The 16,678-nt window shown below is 28.9% G+C and overlaps 3 protein-coding genes across 10 annotated transcripts in view; 2 read left to right on the top strand and 1 right to left on the bottom strand.

Annotated features, from left to right (window-relative positions):
- The window catches only part of LOC100163790 (FGGY carbohydrate kinase domain-containing protein), a 60,482-nt gene extending 57,910 nt beyond the window's left edge, over positions 1-2,572 (top strand). For all 3 annotated transcript variants that reach the window (XM_029490914.1, XM_001947052.5, XM_016801927.2), the window contains exon 11: positions 2,357-2,572. In XM_029490914.1, the coding sequence (XP_029346774.1) occupies positions 2,357-2,441 (85 nt within the window). In that variant the 3' untranslated portion in view covers positions 2,442-2,572. The remainder of the gene's footprint in view (positions 1-2,356) is intronic.
- LOC100160802 lies at positions 2,422-9,583 on the bottom strand. Of its 6 annotated transcripts, none has more exons than XM_008181716.3 (10): positions 9,104-9,583; positions 8,972-9,034; positions 8,241-8,323; positions 5,280-5,751; positions 5,044-5,134; positions 4,085-4,249; positions 3,867-4,020; positions 3,647-3,757; positions 3,092-3,349; positions 2,422-2,989 (listed from the first exon to the last, which is right to left on the bottom strand). In XM_008181716.3, the coding sequence occupies exons 2-10, from the start codon at positions 8,983-8,985 to the stop codon at positions 2,706-2,708; spliced, it is 1,632 nt and encodes a 543-aa protein (XP_008179938.1). In that variant the 5' UTR covers positions 8,986-9,034; positions 9,104-9,583; the 3' UTR covers positions 2,422-2,705. The 6 variants fall into 6 exon arrangements, with proteins under 6 accessions (XP_008179938.1, XP_008179939.1, XP_016657421.1 ...); XM_008181717.3 differs by having other exon boundaries at positions 9,109-9,583; XM_016801932.2 differs by having other exon boundaries at positions 8,972-9,030; positions 9,109-9,583.
- Positions 9,584-10,258: 675 nt separating this feature from the next.
- LOC100162828 (manganese-transporting ATPase 13A1) lies at positions 10,259-14,297 on the top strand. Its single transcript, XM_001951447.5, has one exon. The coding sequence runs from the start codon at positions 10,790-10,792 to the stop codon at positions 14,225-14,227; it is 3,438 nt and encodes a 1,145-aa protein (XP_001951482.1). The 5' UTR covers positions 10,259-10,789; the 3' UTR covers positions 14,228-14,297.
- Positions 14,298-16,678: the final 2,381 nt, after the last annotated feature.

Raw genomic sequence — 16,678 nt, 5'->3', positions numbered from 1 at the left:
CAGTTTTCAATTTGTTAGTTTTTTTTTCTATAAATATCAATAAAATTTGTTCTTGGGTAAAAAAACGTGAAAATTTAATGCAAGGCTCGTGATATATTGTTATAATAGCAGTTGAAAAAAATTAAAAATACATAGGCACAATTTTTTTTTTATAAGCATTTAAAGATCGAATTTTGACAAAATTTATCAAATTTAAGATTCAATAATTATTTTGTAGTTAAAAATCTATAAAATGGTCAACTTTTATATCTAAGAATTGAAAATTTAAAACAATCTTCCACGTAAGTAGTTTATTCTGTTAGCAAAAAATCTAAAAGCACATAAGCACAGTTTATTTTTATACTCATTTTAAATTCAAATTTGGACGAAATTACATATTTAAATACCTAGAATAACTATTTTAGTTATTTTGTTGCGATTGTATAATATTATGCGTGGGTACATGAAACTTCTAAAGTATACTATTATATATCTATGATAGTATCACGGTTTGTTGTTGATTTATAACGCGTTATAAGTACCTAATGGATATTGTGATATGATTAATTAGGAATTTATTATAGATGGGTACCTATTATTGGTCAATTTTTTTTTAATACTATATAGATAAGTATATAATATATCTTATACCTAGACTAACATACCGTCTCCGCTCAGAATCGTTTTTCTTATACAGTGATATTATATCATTGAATTCAAATTTAATACTATCCATTATACAGTGACCCACTTATAACCTACTGTACAGCAGAGCGTCATCCACTTACCCACCTTTTTTACGTATTCAGACTCCTTGTTAAAATCCGGATTTTTTTATTCTAACCTCTGCAATATTTCCATTAGTTTATGATTTAGTAACCAGTAACTACCAGATTATTTGTATGACAAGGTTTTTTCAAAATCCAAAACACAGTAATACAGTATTACCACGAACTAAGATATACGATTAATGAATTGATATTAATATTAATCAATTAATTAAGATAATTAAGTTTATCCTAATTCGTGATTATTACCACGGACTGGAAACGAGCAAATTTTTGATGGGTCCGAAGTGCCTCTGCTAATTTGCGTTGTTCTGAGGTTGGTTGTACACAATTATTATATTGTACCTGGTTTTGAAAGGATGGTATACCCGCATGAGTTGTCACCGTCTTACAAATGTACAACATAGCAAAAAACTGTTTTACGCGGGATAGAACCACTCCCTCGGTATTTATAGTAGAATTACTATAAATACCAAAATTCTACAAAGGATAGAAAACAACTTTCTCTGTGTCGTACCGTTTTTATTATTTGCATAACATAAATAAAATTAAAGTTATCAGTTTGAGAACATTATGATTTTTTTTTCATTTGATTGTTAAACAATATTGGTAAATGCTATAAAAAAAATAAAAACGCTGCTACGTTATTATGTGCATATTACACAGATTTCCAGTGTTTACCTCAACATTAATTTTATTCATCTAACAAAAACGTTGTGTACAAAATATGTACTATGATTAAAATAGTAAATACATTAATAAGTTGGTTATAATTTATAAATAGACAATAGTATACATATACATGGTGTTTATTTAATATTAAGATAAGCCGAGTGCGGACGACCGTAGATGAATGCTCCACGAAAAAACCTATACTTTTATCGCTTTCAAATAGAAGACCGTAAACAGACTTACCTCTCATTTCTCAATAATCTATTCACTATTCAGTATGTTCAGTTGTTAACTATATACTGTTGTCACTCAGTCACTACACACTGGTCTGTTAGTGTTTACTGTTTAATAATATTTATTTTAAAGTTCGGTGATATGATGAGACATTATTATAATTAATTTTATTCTTGCTTATATTGGTCGTATTTATATCATTTTAATTTTAACATTAAAAATATATGTCTAGAAATTAGCACATATTATATGTTGTGTGCACATTCAACTTGATTATATTTTTACATTTAAATATTACACTTTTCATATTACACAAAATTTACATTTTACATTAAGAATGTATGTAAATGTGTAAAAAAATAAAAATAGGGGCACTGTCAAAATATTGGGGCACTAATTCTACTAGGCTCGACCGGAAACTGAAGTCTACGCATGCCTATGAGTGTGATACTAATAGATCACCGAGGGGAAGCTGGGAACCAAATTTTCATAAATGTTGAATATGGAAAAAAAGTAAACTATCCACCCAATAATTTTTATAAATTAACCATATAATTATCTAGGCATCCTCCCTTGAGATATATAACTTGAAATTCAACATTGCATATTATTATTCCACCAATAAAATGTTGAATACTGTTATTGAAATTACATGATAATATGAAAGTTTAATATATTTACAGATATCATAGAAGAAAGTATGGGGTTTATTTGGAAATGCTAAAACATCAGAATATGTACAAGAATATTATGTCAAGAAACCCATGAGAATAAGTATATTTTAAGTAAAATAATAAATAATATAAACATTTTATAATCAGACATTTGTTTAAATATAAATAAATGTTTAATAATTTTAAAAAAATCACAATAAAACATTTGAATTAAATACAACACAAGTTAATCATTTTCATCTTTGTCGAGAATCTTGATTTCTAGGTTTACTTGTTGATGATATGTTTTAAATTTAAACATTTTGTTAACTAATAAAAAAAAATGTATACAAAAATCATAAAAATCATAAAATTCATATTAACATTTGTAATTTTTTAAAGGTTTGTTGGCCAATCTAGCAGAACGCCTTATAGATGATTTTCCATCCTGCTCTTCAACAAACTTTTTATTTATTGTCTCCTTCTTTTCAGTCTGTGCTTTGATAGTCCTTTGTAAGTTAGTTTTATTGCCAGTGTGGTTAGTGGTTGATGAACTAATGGGGTTGTTTTGAGATCTGATAACCTTGTTCTGGTTTACCTTAGATGTTTTTAAAGCATGAGGGGTGACAACTCTGTTTTTAATGGTTTTACGGCTTATATCATCTACAAATGTGTGCATAATAAAAATATCAGTATCGTACAAAACATACTCTACAGAATAATTTAAAATATTACAATTCATGTCTTATGACATTTAATATTTACCATTGCATGAGTTTTCAGGTGTTACAAATCCATCAACAATTTTTTTAGGAGATTCAAATTGTATGTTTTTGCGCTTTGTCCCTTTCTCATTTTCTGGATTTTTCAATGCCGGTTTTAATGGAGATACATGTGGTGTAACTAGTACTATTGGAGTCATGCCTGACCTACGAGCCACATATGATAATTCTATGGTCTTCAACAGTACTGGGGTAAAACTTGTATTTTTTTGATTTGAAGTAGTTGGAGTACTTGAAGTTACTATAAGTATAAATTGTAGATACATATTAGAACACTTTGAACAGTCAAATATTTCTATTTAAGAAAATATTTGTTCTATTTGTAGTAAAAGACATAATATGTCATTATTAAAATTCAATTAAGTATTTGTATTTATAAATTATAATTGACAACACATCCAACAAATATTTTGCATAGCTTAATTTGAATAACCAATAAATAAAACGATACTAATTTATTACTAGATGAAAGATATTACTCTTATTTTATCATTTAAATTATCAAAAAACTAATAATTATATGAAATCAAAAACTCACGATAAGTGTTATTAGACAGTTTCATTTCATTGAACTTTGAGTTATTCGAATCATTTTTTTCATTAGAGTTTGTACTGTTAGGTGTAGCTTTCTTTTCCTTAGACTTTTGGTCTGTTAAATTATAAATTAATAAATATAAGGTATTATCAATACATAAAAATAAAAATGCAACACATATATTTCTGAAAAAAAAAAACCATACTAAATAATTCAAACTTACTTTTAATAAAATCTGCAAATTTTGATTTTACCACTGGACGTTTATTTACTGTTGGTAGTCTATTAATTACTTTTTTAGCAATTGGTAATAATGGAGCCCAATTATTTTTTTCCAATATGTCAAGTTGACTAAATTGCCCTTCTAATTTTTCAACCTAAATTATATTTTACAATGTTTATTGTTTAGTATAAATTTCATTATAACATAATATTAATTACTTGTAATAATAGCATATCCCAAAAGCCATCTAAATCGTCTGTGGTTATGAGCATTTGCCCAGACTTATTATCATATTCATTTATCAGAGTACGCATTTGCATAAATTTATCAGTTGTCAAAAGTTTTGTTTGTCCACAAGCAACATCTATTTCATCTTTAACAGACTAAAACAAGATATTAATATAATTTTAATATTAATAGTTTTAAGTTTAATATTATAAGATGATATTTTAACTACTTGAATTTTGAACAAATTTCTAAACATATTTATTTGATTTGTACAAATATTTTAAAATAGAATTTATCCTAGATACTTAGTAAGTTAATTAGTCAATATACAGTGTGATTCACCAACCATACTATCTCCCTATTTTCCTTGATGTTATTTAAAATATGATTTTTTGTATTTTTAAATATAGACCTTATTATAAAATGTTTGAGATTTTTTTGTATTTCTTTAAGTGTCTTGAACTCCTGTGAAGATACAAACTTCTGTTTTTCAAATAAGAACACTACTTTTCAACAGTAAATTATAGTGAATAAATTTTCTGAAAAATTTGATGTACCAGAATTAAAATTTTTTCGAGTAGTTTTTTAGTTATTTAACTTAGTGTTCTAATGGTAATAGATCCATGGTAATGGGTTTATAAGATATGGGGGCTATAATGATTTGAACACTTAGTCATAAGTATTAATGTATAGGCTATCCACTAAATAATTTATAGTAAAAAAGGAGGCTTCTTATTTTAAAACCAGAAATTTGTATTGCCATAGGATCCTTCTTAAGTAATACAAAAAAAAATTCAATAATTTGAAATAATTTACTTTGGGTAAGTATATTTAAAAATTACATTTGAATAAATTCATTATCAGAGGAAAAAAAATGGGGGGTGCGCATGCTTGGTGAATCACACTGTATAAATATTGATTAAACAATTGTATTTAAACTATAATTTACTTGTGGAACTTCACTGCCTTTTTCAGAAGACAATTCTGTCCAATATTTAACTTTATTTTGTAGTTCAATAGTTTTTCTGTCCAATTTTTTCCTATAACATTGATACATTCATATTTAATATTTTAATACTTATTAAACTAAAAATACACATCTAAATGTGTAAACATTATTTTCATAAAATGTTTCAACAATTCATACATACAACTATAGAAGGTATTTTAAGCAAATATGCATACCTATAATTATCAGCAATAGTGTTATCTTCATATTGATCATAGAGCTCAGATAATTTTGGAGGTTTGCGAGGACTTGGTTTCCACTTTTGGCCACGTGTTGTACAAACGAAAGGACTCAGTACTATTTCAGGGACTACCAGTTTCATATCGTCAATTGTGTTATTAAAATTGTCTATATTATCAATATCTTCTTGTAAATTATTTTCTTTTTCAATCAATGTTGGAGTATCATCTTTTACAATCTTTATTTTATTCATTATGGTTTTAGTATTGGATTTTTCTTCTTTCAATTCTTTAATTGTACTTAGATTGATTCTTGGCTTTTTAATTGGAATCGTTAACGATGTATCAGTAGGTTCAACATTTATGTTAACAAATTTATATTCATTGGTATTATTTGTTTTTTTAGATATTTTTGATGTCTTCAATGTCTTTGTTTTTGAAATGACATGATCAACAACACGATTCTCATCTAAAATGATTAATTATAAGATCACTTAAATTATTGTTGCTCTAGTGATAGTGTAATGTACTATCTACCAAAATAATATAAGAGGTACCACTAAATATTTCAATTCGATGACCTTGTATTGAAATGGGGTTTTTGCTAAATGACAGATAGTACTTAAATACACATTTTCAGATAAATTTCAAATTTTTATCACTTTTGATATGCGCATGTGCGATACAGCTTACTTTTTTCAAATGGTAACATAAATAACTTTGACAACATTTTCCAGTAATTAAGATAGTATAATTCCTGTTCGCTATACATTTATTACTTGTAAATATTAAATTTCATATGCCTATTTAGTAATTAGAAAAAAACTTTTTATACATAAATTGTTTAGAAAAAAAATACTCTATACAAATATGGGGAAAAAATAATATTACCATTTAAAAAAAAGTAAGTTGTATCGCGCATGCGTGTTCAAGTGTTAAAAATTTGAAATTTATCTGAAAATGTGTATTAAAATATTATCATTTTATCTGTCATTCAGCGAAAACCCTATTTCAATACAAGGTCATCAAACTGAAATATTTAGTGTTACCTCTTAGTGTGAACACACTGTTGTATACTCCATTCCACGAGAGAACAGACACGATTTATTGTTCGTCGCTGTACATCCCCACCATTTTTGTCCAGCGGTTGGCAACGACTCCTCGCATACGTATCCGCCAGATAGTAAAGAGTGGGAGAAATTTGGCTTCCGAGCTGTTACCAATGTCAGTCGGATATCTACGTATGTCGTGTACATTCTCTCGTGGAACAGAGTAGATTACAATTTACAATATTTATATAATTTTAACATGAGCAAATATGAAAAATTAGAAGTATTAACTCAAAACTCAAAACAATAATAGAAAAATTAAAGAATGATTTTTAAATCCTATTCAAATATGCTCATTACCAACAGCTTTATAGTTGTATTTTAAAAACTCATCAAAGTTATTATTATCTATGGCTATTAAAAAAGTTAGGTTAGATATAATATGATAATATATCCTCTTTATACTTTCTCAGGGCCACTTCTGTTCTACCTGATGGGCACACATTGGCTCTTAACAAAGAGTCATTTTAAATCAATTTCAAATTAGATTAACATTTTAATTTAATTTTTATAGTTATATGAACATACTGAATAGAAAAAACTTGGTGTCTATTTTTTGCGACATCATTTTAAAACTTAAGAGAGTTTACCACTGGCCAATAAAATTATTTTTAACAAAAATATTATGACTATTAAGTGAATAAGATCATAATATGTTCTTCGAACATTTACAATTCCTATAAAGTTGTATATCTATAAATGCCTAAAACTAAAAATTAAATAGAGTTTCAAATTAACATAAAAAAAATATATAAATAATTTCAATAGAGATCAGTTATGAATATTTTTAATGAATATGTTGGCATTGAAGCAAGATCAAACAGTAAAAGCATTTATAAAATCTTTTATTAAGGTTAAAATAGAAATAAATGCACCGCATTTAAATTCTGGTCAACAGTAGGTCAAAAAATTTAAAAATAATATTAGAACAAACAAAACTGTTAACATTTTAAGATTACAAATTTTCAGATAGTTTAGACTTTTAACAGGTATTTAATATAATTTAATTTTTAGTCTGAGTACTGTCAGAAGTTAATTGTGGTGATTTCACCCTAGCTGGAATAACCGTTCTGCTAACACTAGATGTTTTAGATACCTTAATAATACTAAGTTCTATCATTGCTCTTCCAGGTCTAACTTACTGTCCTGCTCAACTAAATCGACTAACTTGATATTTTCTACAAATTTGTTACAGATATCTCAACTTTAGTATTTTCATTTTACATAATATTTGTTCTGACCATACCCCGACACATTTGTAATTGTAATTACATCATCAAAATTAATTAATGTACATAAACTTTTATAAATTTTAAACACGCTTTTAAATATTTTTAGGTACTATTTATCTATGTGTCCTGGCATTATTTTCTTATTTAATTGTTAAAAATATTTTTCACATATTAGTTGTAACATAATATAATTATATCAAAACACAAATTTAAATAAACATTGGTAAATTATGGCAATAGATAGACAAATAAAATATTAGTAAATGAAACCTATTTTTTTATATATTGTTAACAACAGATATTTATAAATAGGTAAGTATAATATGTAAAATTTAAATACAATTTTTTTTTTTATTTAACTTAAGCCATGGGAATTATGGCCATTGGCTGTTGTAGGGAATTATGAACTAGGGTTGGTATGGTAAGGTATCGTTACGGTAGGTAAGCAAACACGTGTAAGTGTGGCACGGTTTTTACTACTACGAACCCGAGTGGTACCTATCTGGGACCTAGTAGCAACAGGCGTCACTTATTCTCAGTCGCATACCAGCCGACAGGCCGTGCAAAGACACAAAATACAATTTTGTGTTTGCAATAAATAGGTATAAAAAACTTACTTTTTTTTAGTTCTACAATCTTTTCTATATTTTCTTTTTTCTTTCCTATTGGAATTCTGTTTTCCTTCATTATGATTCGAGATCTGCTATAAGAAACACATTCAAATTTTTAATTATTACAAATACATAGCTAAGTTAATGTTAATTATTATAGCAGGTATATTATCATTGTGTATTTATTAGGCATATATAATATAATATAAGCTATATACATTTAAATTATAGTATTTTGTATGAAGTATATAGTCAAATGATTGTTCAGTTATATTTTGTAAAACCATAAATTATGTAAACAAAAAATAAACTTTATAAACTCTTAACACTAATAAAAAACTGTAAATTATGCTGTTCACTAATTTAATTGAAAAAAAATATCACAAATTAAAAATTCTTTTTATAATATTATGAAGTTAACAATAGGTAAGGTACTTTTGTGTAACACATTATTAAATCCAGTTTGCCTACGGTTATAGTTTGGAGGTAAAAGGTACACGTAGAGTGAATTAAAAAAAGCTAGAATTTTTTTTTCAAAATTAATCATGAGAAATGTTACATAAAAAATTGTTTAGGAAAAAAATACAATACCTATTATATTTACTTCGAAAACCTATTTGTCATATGTAACTCATAAGCAAAATCATACATTCTTAGATACCTATGATATAAATACTAGGTAAGTAGTATTAAAAAGATAAATATAACTTTCAGTTTCAAAACCGTAAAAAACTCACTTTTTGGTAGCCATAGTAAGTGTCTAACGTGATATTGTGATGTTACAACAATGTACGAGCTACCTACAAAATAGAAGTATAAATATTATTAGGTATAGTACACATTGAATTATAATAATTGTGTTGTTTTACTTTACGTTGGCGTAGGTAGACCAAAGTGTGAAAATTGTGTTTGTGTTCAGACGAATAAAAAATTATTGAAAAAAATTCACAAACAAGACATCAGAGTAACTGTAAAAATCTAACTAAATAGAATTTAGGTATGTTAAATACAATCGCAACCAGTATTAGTATATAATACTATAATAATACTGGTATACGATGGTGAAAATTAATAATTAATTTCAAATATTCAAGAAATAAGAATAGGTAATATATCGCTACATATAATAATAAGCGTGTAAAAGTGACGTTTGAATATCAAATAACAAATATTAAATAATAGACATTAGAACAAGTGATCACGATTCACGACTCAGTATTCACCGTCAGAAAGCGGCCGGCGGGATCGAGGGACGAGAATTGTCATTAGTTGGAATTTCGGGGAGTCTGGACTACTGGGAACCGTTAAACTCCCGTCAAATCAAATTTTGACCAATCAGCATTGGGCGTAACGTGAGACGGTGCAACCGGCTTGCTGGTAAAAATTAAAGGTGAAAAGTGAAAACAATTTATGATATTATCATACACCCGGCACCCTGTATAGTGCGAACAATGATACGATTATAGTATCATGGTAGCGATACAGTATGCACATAAAAATGGGCCGTATTGTCCCAAGCATAGAAAAGTGTTTAAGGCATAGACATATTAATAAATATGTCTATGGTTTAAGGTAATTATGATTAGATGATTATAATTATTTAATATTTTCTATAAACCTTGGATGTTGTCCAGAAAGCTCGCGTAGTCACGTCATGGAATTATATAATGACGATATGACATAATTAATTATACACAATATTAATGTGTAAAAACTAAGGTCCGTTCTAAAATGTCCGGTAAAGTGTCGGTTAACGCTAACCGACTGATAACAGATTTTTTACCGGCAGAATTCGGCAGAAGTGTCGGTTAACTTTAATCGAAAAACGGCCCTTAAAGAACGGCCCTTAAGAATTCTAATAAATAAAGATTCTTTATTATCTATGTATAGAAGCGAAAATATTATCATTTATCATAATAATGTACGCCGCCCGGCGCCCGCTGCCCGAGGCCGGCTGTCGGTCATGTTTCATTGTTGGCCGCACTGGCAACGCCGTTTCTGTTTCGCTATCACTTATCTTCACCAAAGTACCCAATTCGCGAAGTAAGCACGAGATATATTTACAACCGTGGCAAGCACTAGGCAGTATTACAAATTCACATTATAAAATCAAATCTTTTTTCGAACGTAAATTGAACATTGAACAACGTTGACGATTTACGACTACTGTTACACTGATGCACTACCGATCTGTTGCCGGTCCGGTCTCGGTGAGAAGCGTTCCCGATAGAGACGAACCGACGACCACAATCATACGTCACCGGTCTAACATCAGTACAACTTTTCGTTCTTTAACATCAGCATTCTATACGTAGTTTCCAGTCGCCAACAACTTTACGCCCATTCTGTGCCCGCCGATCACGTCGTGGTCCTCGTTCCGACGATCTCACGCCGCACGACGATGGCCTACTGTGCAGTCACTTTGGCTCTTTGGACGTGAACCACACGCCCCAGTTCCGACGAGTCCAAGGTACCGTTGTTATTTGCTAGTCAGTATCAATAATTAACTGTTAATTCTTTTGTTTTATTTTTTTTCTAATTCCAACGCCGCGACGATGGCTATTGACAATCTGATCGACTCTGTGTCTTTATACGTGCCCCGTCCTGTCGCGTTTCATGGAGCCATCTTTCCGTTTGTCATTCTCTACATCGTGTGGTCGTCTGCTTGTTATTTCACTGAGAATCTACTCGATTTCTTTTTCGCCGGTATTTTTGCCATCGGTGTTGGCCAAATATTGTGTTCACTAAGCTGTTATTGGTCAGTATCATTTAGATGTCTATTATCGTGTCGACGTGTCACTTCCCCAAAGGAAGCTACCGTGGTCAAAGTATTACCTACTCCAAATAATGGATTCACCGAATTAGTGATGTTAAATACATTCCAAGACCAAGACCTGAAAACAGTTACATGGTTCAGATACCAGGAAATTAAATATATATGGAATGATGACAAGAAATGTTTTCATTCTTTAGAATTTCCAATTTCTAATACAATAGAACAATATGGAAATTGTAAAGGCTATAATAGCGATGAACAATTATCTAGAGCTGTACAATTATATGGTCGAAATCGCCTTAATATACAGTTACCTAAGTTTAATGATTTGTTTATCGAAAGGGCAACAGCTCCTTTTTTTGTATTTCAAGTATTTTGTATTGCTTTATGGTGCTTTGATAAGTATTGGTATTATTCTTTATTTACCTTAGCGATGTTGGTATTATTTGAATGTACCTTAGTCAAGCAACAGTTACGTAACATGGAAGAAATCAGGAATATGGGTAATAAACCAATTCATTTGCATGTGTTTCGAAATAAAAAATGGCATTCATTGTTAAGTGATGAACTTACGCCTGGCGATATTGTATCTATTACAAGGACCAATAACGACCAAACTGTTCCTTGTGATTTATTACTCTTAAGAGGTTCATGTATCGTTGATGAAAGTTTACTGACTGGTGAATCTATTCCACAGATGAAAGAATCTATTGAAAATATTGCTGATCATACAAGAAATTTAGATTTTGAATCTGATAAGAAATTACACATTTTATTTAGTGGTACAAAAGTAGTTCAACATACTTCTCCTATGAAAGTAACATCAAGCGTGCGTGCCCCTCCAGACAATGGCTGTATTGCTTATGTGTTACGAACCGGTTTTAACACATCGCAAGGTAATCTACTACAGACAATATTGTTCGGTGTCAAGCATGTCACTGCAAATAATATGGAAACATTGGCATTTATTTTATTTTTGTTAATTTTTGCAATTGCTGCAGCTTATTATTTGTGGATTAAAGGCACTGAGGATCCAAATAGGAGTCGTTATAAATTATTCCTTGAATGTACCCTTATTCTCACTTCTGTTATACCTCCGGAACTCCCTGTTGAATTATCATTGGCTGTGAATTCATCAATTTTGTCCTTATCCAAACTTGGAATATACTGTACTGAACCTTTTAGAATTCCGTTTGCTGGCAAAGTAGAAATATGCTGTTTCGATAAAACTGGCACTTTAACCAAAGATGCTTTAATTGTTGAAGGTATAGCTGGTGTTGAAAAAGATATGATTCCAATGATCGAAGCCCCTGAGCATACTATTCAAGTTTTAGCATCTTGTCACTCATTGGTCCAACTGGAGGATACATTAGTAGGAGATCCTGTTGAAAAAGCCTCTTTGAACGCAATAAATTGGATTTTGACCAAAAATGATTTTATAGTACCAAAGAAATCAAAGATATCGCCGTTGAAAATATTAAATAGATTTTATTTTTCTTCGTCTTTAAAGAGAATGTCTGTTTTAGCTTCTTATAAATGTGCAAAGCAAACAAATAAGATAATACATATAGCAAGTGTCAAGGGTGCCCCCGAAGTGCTGAGGTCAATGTTACTAAATATTCCTAATAATTATGATAGTACATATCTTGAACTAGCTGGTCGAGGAGCTAGAGTATTAGCACTCGCTAGAAAAGAAATGACTGCCATTCCAAATGATTTAAAAAATTTAAAGAGAGAAGACTTGGAATGTGATTTAAATTTTGTTGGGTTTGTAGTAGTTTCATGTCCGTTGAAACAAGATTCAGAGAATGTTATTAAGGAACTTTTAAACTCATCCCATATGGTAACTATGATAACTGGTGATAATGCATTGACTGCATGTTATGTAGCTAATGAACTAAATTTCACACGATCTTCAAGTCAAATCATTTTGACACTTTCAGAAACCAACAATACGTGGTGTTGGATAAGTGATAGTTACAAAATTCAAGTTGCATTAAATGGAAGTATTAAAGAATTAGTCGATTCATATGATTTATGTTTGACAGGAGATGGATTAGCTTTCCTAAATCAAAATCACAAAGATGTATTAAAAAAAATTTTACCACATGTCTGTGTGTTTGCTAGGGTGGCTCCCAAAGAAAAAGAATTTATAATAGTAACGTTAAAAGAATTAGGTTATTCCACGTTGATGTGTGGAGATGGTACTAACGATGTTGGCGCCTTGAAACATGCACATGTTGGTATTGCTATACTTGCTAGAGGTAAAGAAAAGTTTAAATTAAAGAAAGATATGTTTGCCAATAAATCAAGAAAACCGGGAGAAAATGTTGGTGATCAAATGAAAAGACTAATGAAAGAAATAGATGAAGAATCTGTGACCGTGGTAAAGTCAGGGGACGCTAGTATTGCTGCTCCTTTTACAAGTAAATTTTCATCTGTAACTTGTGTTTGTCATGTGATTAAACAAGGCCGTTGTACATTGGTTACTACACTTCAGATGTTTAAAATATTAGCGCTGAATGCTCTTATTGCTGCTTATAGTCAGTCTGTACTTTATGTTAAGGGTATAAAATTTAGTGATTCTCAAGCTACACTGCAGGGATTATTGTTAGCAGCTTCATTTTTATTTATTTCACGGTCTAAACCTTTAAAAGTTTTATCCAAGCAGAGACCACTGCCAAATATATTCAATATTTACACAATTTCAACTGTATTACTACAATTTATTATACACTTTTGTAGTTTAGTATTCTTAGTCCAAGAAGCTGGTGCTTATGCGGAAAATGATCCTGTGAATACTACCTTGCCGTTTTCAAATGACAGTTTATTATCCAATAGTACAGATTTGGACTCTGTAGATTCAGATGCAGACGAATTTAAACCTAATGTGGTGAACAGTGCAGTATTTATTATTTCCATGGCATTGCAAATTTGTACCTTTTCAGTCAATTATCGAGGAAGGCCGTTCATGGAAAATTTAATAGAAAACAAGCCATTGTTATACAGTACACTTGGGACAATTATGGTAATATTGTTTTTAAGTATGGGTACTTTGCAAGGACTTAATGAGCAATTTGAAATTGTTCAATTTCCCTACGAATTTCGAGTTATTTTAATAAGTGTACTTATTTTAGATTACTTTGGTTCTTATATAATGGACCGATCATGTTTGTGGCTTTTCGGTGAAGGGAAATTTAAAAAAGTGCCTGTGTAAAAAAATTTTTATTGTTAGAAATGTTATGATAAATAATAAATGTATTATTCATAAATTATAATTTTGTATTATTGTGAAATGAGTTAATACATTAGAAAAAAAAATATATGAAAAATATAATTGCTTACGGCAGCTTATTTTTATTAAAGTTAAATGTATAAAAAAAGATAATCTACAAAAATGTCTTTTTTTTAGAAAAAAAAAAAAATTAAAAAAATACATTTTAATTGTATTAAGTGCAATATTATATAAGACTATGATATTATAATATTATGTTGTTAATTTAATAATAAATTAAATTAATGTAAAAATGATTTTATTGTACCTACCTATTAATAATCATTATTCGTATTTTATTACATTTTTCAAAATAAAATAAGCAACATTTATTACAATATTGTTTTATTGATAATTCCAATAGTTAAAATTCAACCAAGAATGAAGACTTTAATTGAATGGTGTTATGCAGAAAGCAACCATCCCTCAAAAACATAAATAATGAGCTTTGTATACTATTAGGTTGGAAATTTTATATTACGCATTTTACTAATTGCAACTAACTCACAAGTCGATAGGAGGGCTATATATCAATGTTCAAAGATTGAACTGCATGTGTTATCTTACCAAGTTTTCTAAAACTTGAATTATCTCCAAAGAGTTATTCTGCTCCCTTGTATAAATAAATAATTAACCAACATTTTAACAGAAGTAGATCTTAAATTTGTAATACATATTTATTTTAATACAAATACATGCATCATATATGGTAAAAAAACCGTATTACACTTCTCAATATTTTTCATCTGCAAAGAAAATCTATGAATCATAAACATTTTTTTGTTAATATGTAACCATGGCAACAAAAACAACTTCTATTTTGAAAAATCAGTTAGAAAAATAAAATATCTATGCCCGGCCCAAAAACATGTTGAAAAAATATTAAGAAGGCAATAAAGTTTTTTGTCATTTTAGCAAAAATATATGTAAGTATATGCATTGATTATAAATACTAGTATTTATAATCAATGGTATTATACATTTTTTACTGTTATAAGTATAATCTTTTTAGTCCGAACCTAACTAAATATAAAAAAATGTAACTTATTTTCTTTGAATTTTAAACTCTGTGAAAACAATTTGAAGTCAAAGTATAATATAATACCTATTTGTAGGTATTACTTGCATAGGTACTGATGGTTCCTAAAAAAACCACTTGTGTATTAAGGACTGTTTTCCTATTAATATTTTGACTGTCTAATACATGTTTTACTATTAAAAGTATGTCAAGCTATTTGCTTATATTATAAATTATAATCCTTTATTGTGAAATGTGACAAAGGTATTGCTGTTTAAAAACTATTTATTATCTGACTTTAATTTTATCTCTATAAGATGAAATTGTTTGATGTACCTATTGCTATAACTGCTAATTCGAGAATTTGATCGAATAGAAAGATCATTTTATCTCATTTGTTATTTAGATATTATTATGAATAACTATTCATAATAGTAATAATTGGCAATACAATATATACGTTATCCACCATCAATAATAGTAGTTAAACCTAGGACCTTCAACCCATATTCACCAAGTTTTAACAAGGACCATACTATGAGGTAAGACCTTTAAGACTGATAATAATTTTACTCAAGTGAAAAGCATAAACATTTCCTTATTACACAATGGAATAGAAAATTATGAAACATATTTTGTGATAGTACCTATTATAGTGACAATATTAAAAAAAGCTGGTAAGTGGGTGTCACTCTTCTAGTCTTCTGTACAGTTGTAACTTGTAGGTTACAAGTTGGTCCATTGTAATGGTGGTGTTAAATTTGAATTCTATGATATAAAATCAATTTTTACGAATACAAAAAACCATTGTGAGCAAAGGTGGCTGTAACAGGGGCGGATTAGCCTATCGGAAATCGGGAAACTTCACGATGGGCCGGTTCTTGTGAGGGCCGGTATAATTTTTATAATATAATTACAAAAAAAAATTATATTTTTATAAATTAAGCATAAAATATATTAAAAAAATCAAATACCTACAAAGGCATTATTTTTAATATCTTAAACTATTCCAATTCATAGTAGGAATTTTGGTGTTTACACTATTTTCCCTCCAATTCATGGTAATGTATTACTTAGAAATCTGTGGCATTGGTATTTTAGTACCTATTTATATTTTATACTCTATGGTAGAATTCAGTTCATAGAAAAGAGATTAATTATTCAGTTAGTTACGTGATAACATTGATAACTTTATCATTATTTGTATGTATTTTGATTTTGAACTTTTTTACACAAACGAGTTACCAAGTCAGTTACAGTACTTACAGACGTGTGTTTAGTGTAAAAATTCAATTGAACTGTGCAATTCAAATTATGTGTGAAAAACGAAAGAATGGTGGCGCTGAAAAGATACGAGAAAAAAATAAAAAATGTTA

The sequence above is a fragment of the Acyrthosiphon pisum genome, chromosome A2, assembly GCF_005508785.2.
Source record: "Acyrthosiphon pisum isolate AL4f chromosome A2, pea_aphid_22Mar2018_4r6ur, whole genome shotgun sequence".
In the NCBI taxonomy this organism is placed as follows: domain Eukaryota; kingdom Metazoa; phylum Arthropoda; class Insecta; order Hemiptera; family Aphididae; genus Acyrthosiphon; species Acyrthosiphon pisum.
This window is presented reverse-complemented; position numbering and strand designations above follow the sequence as displayed.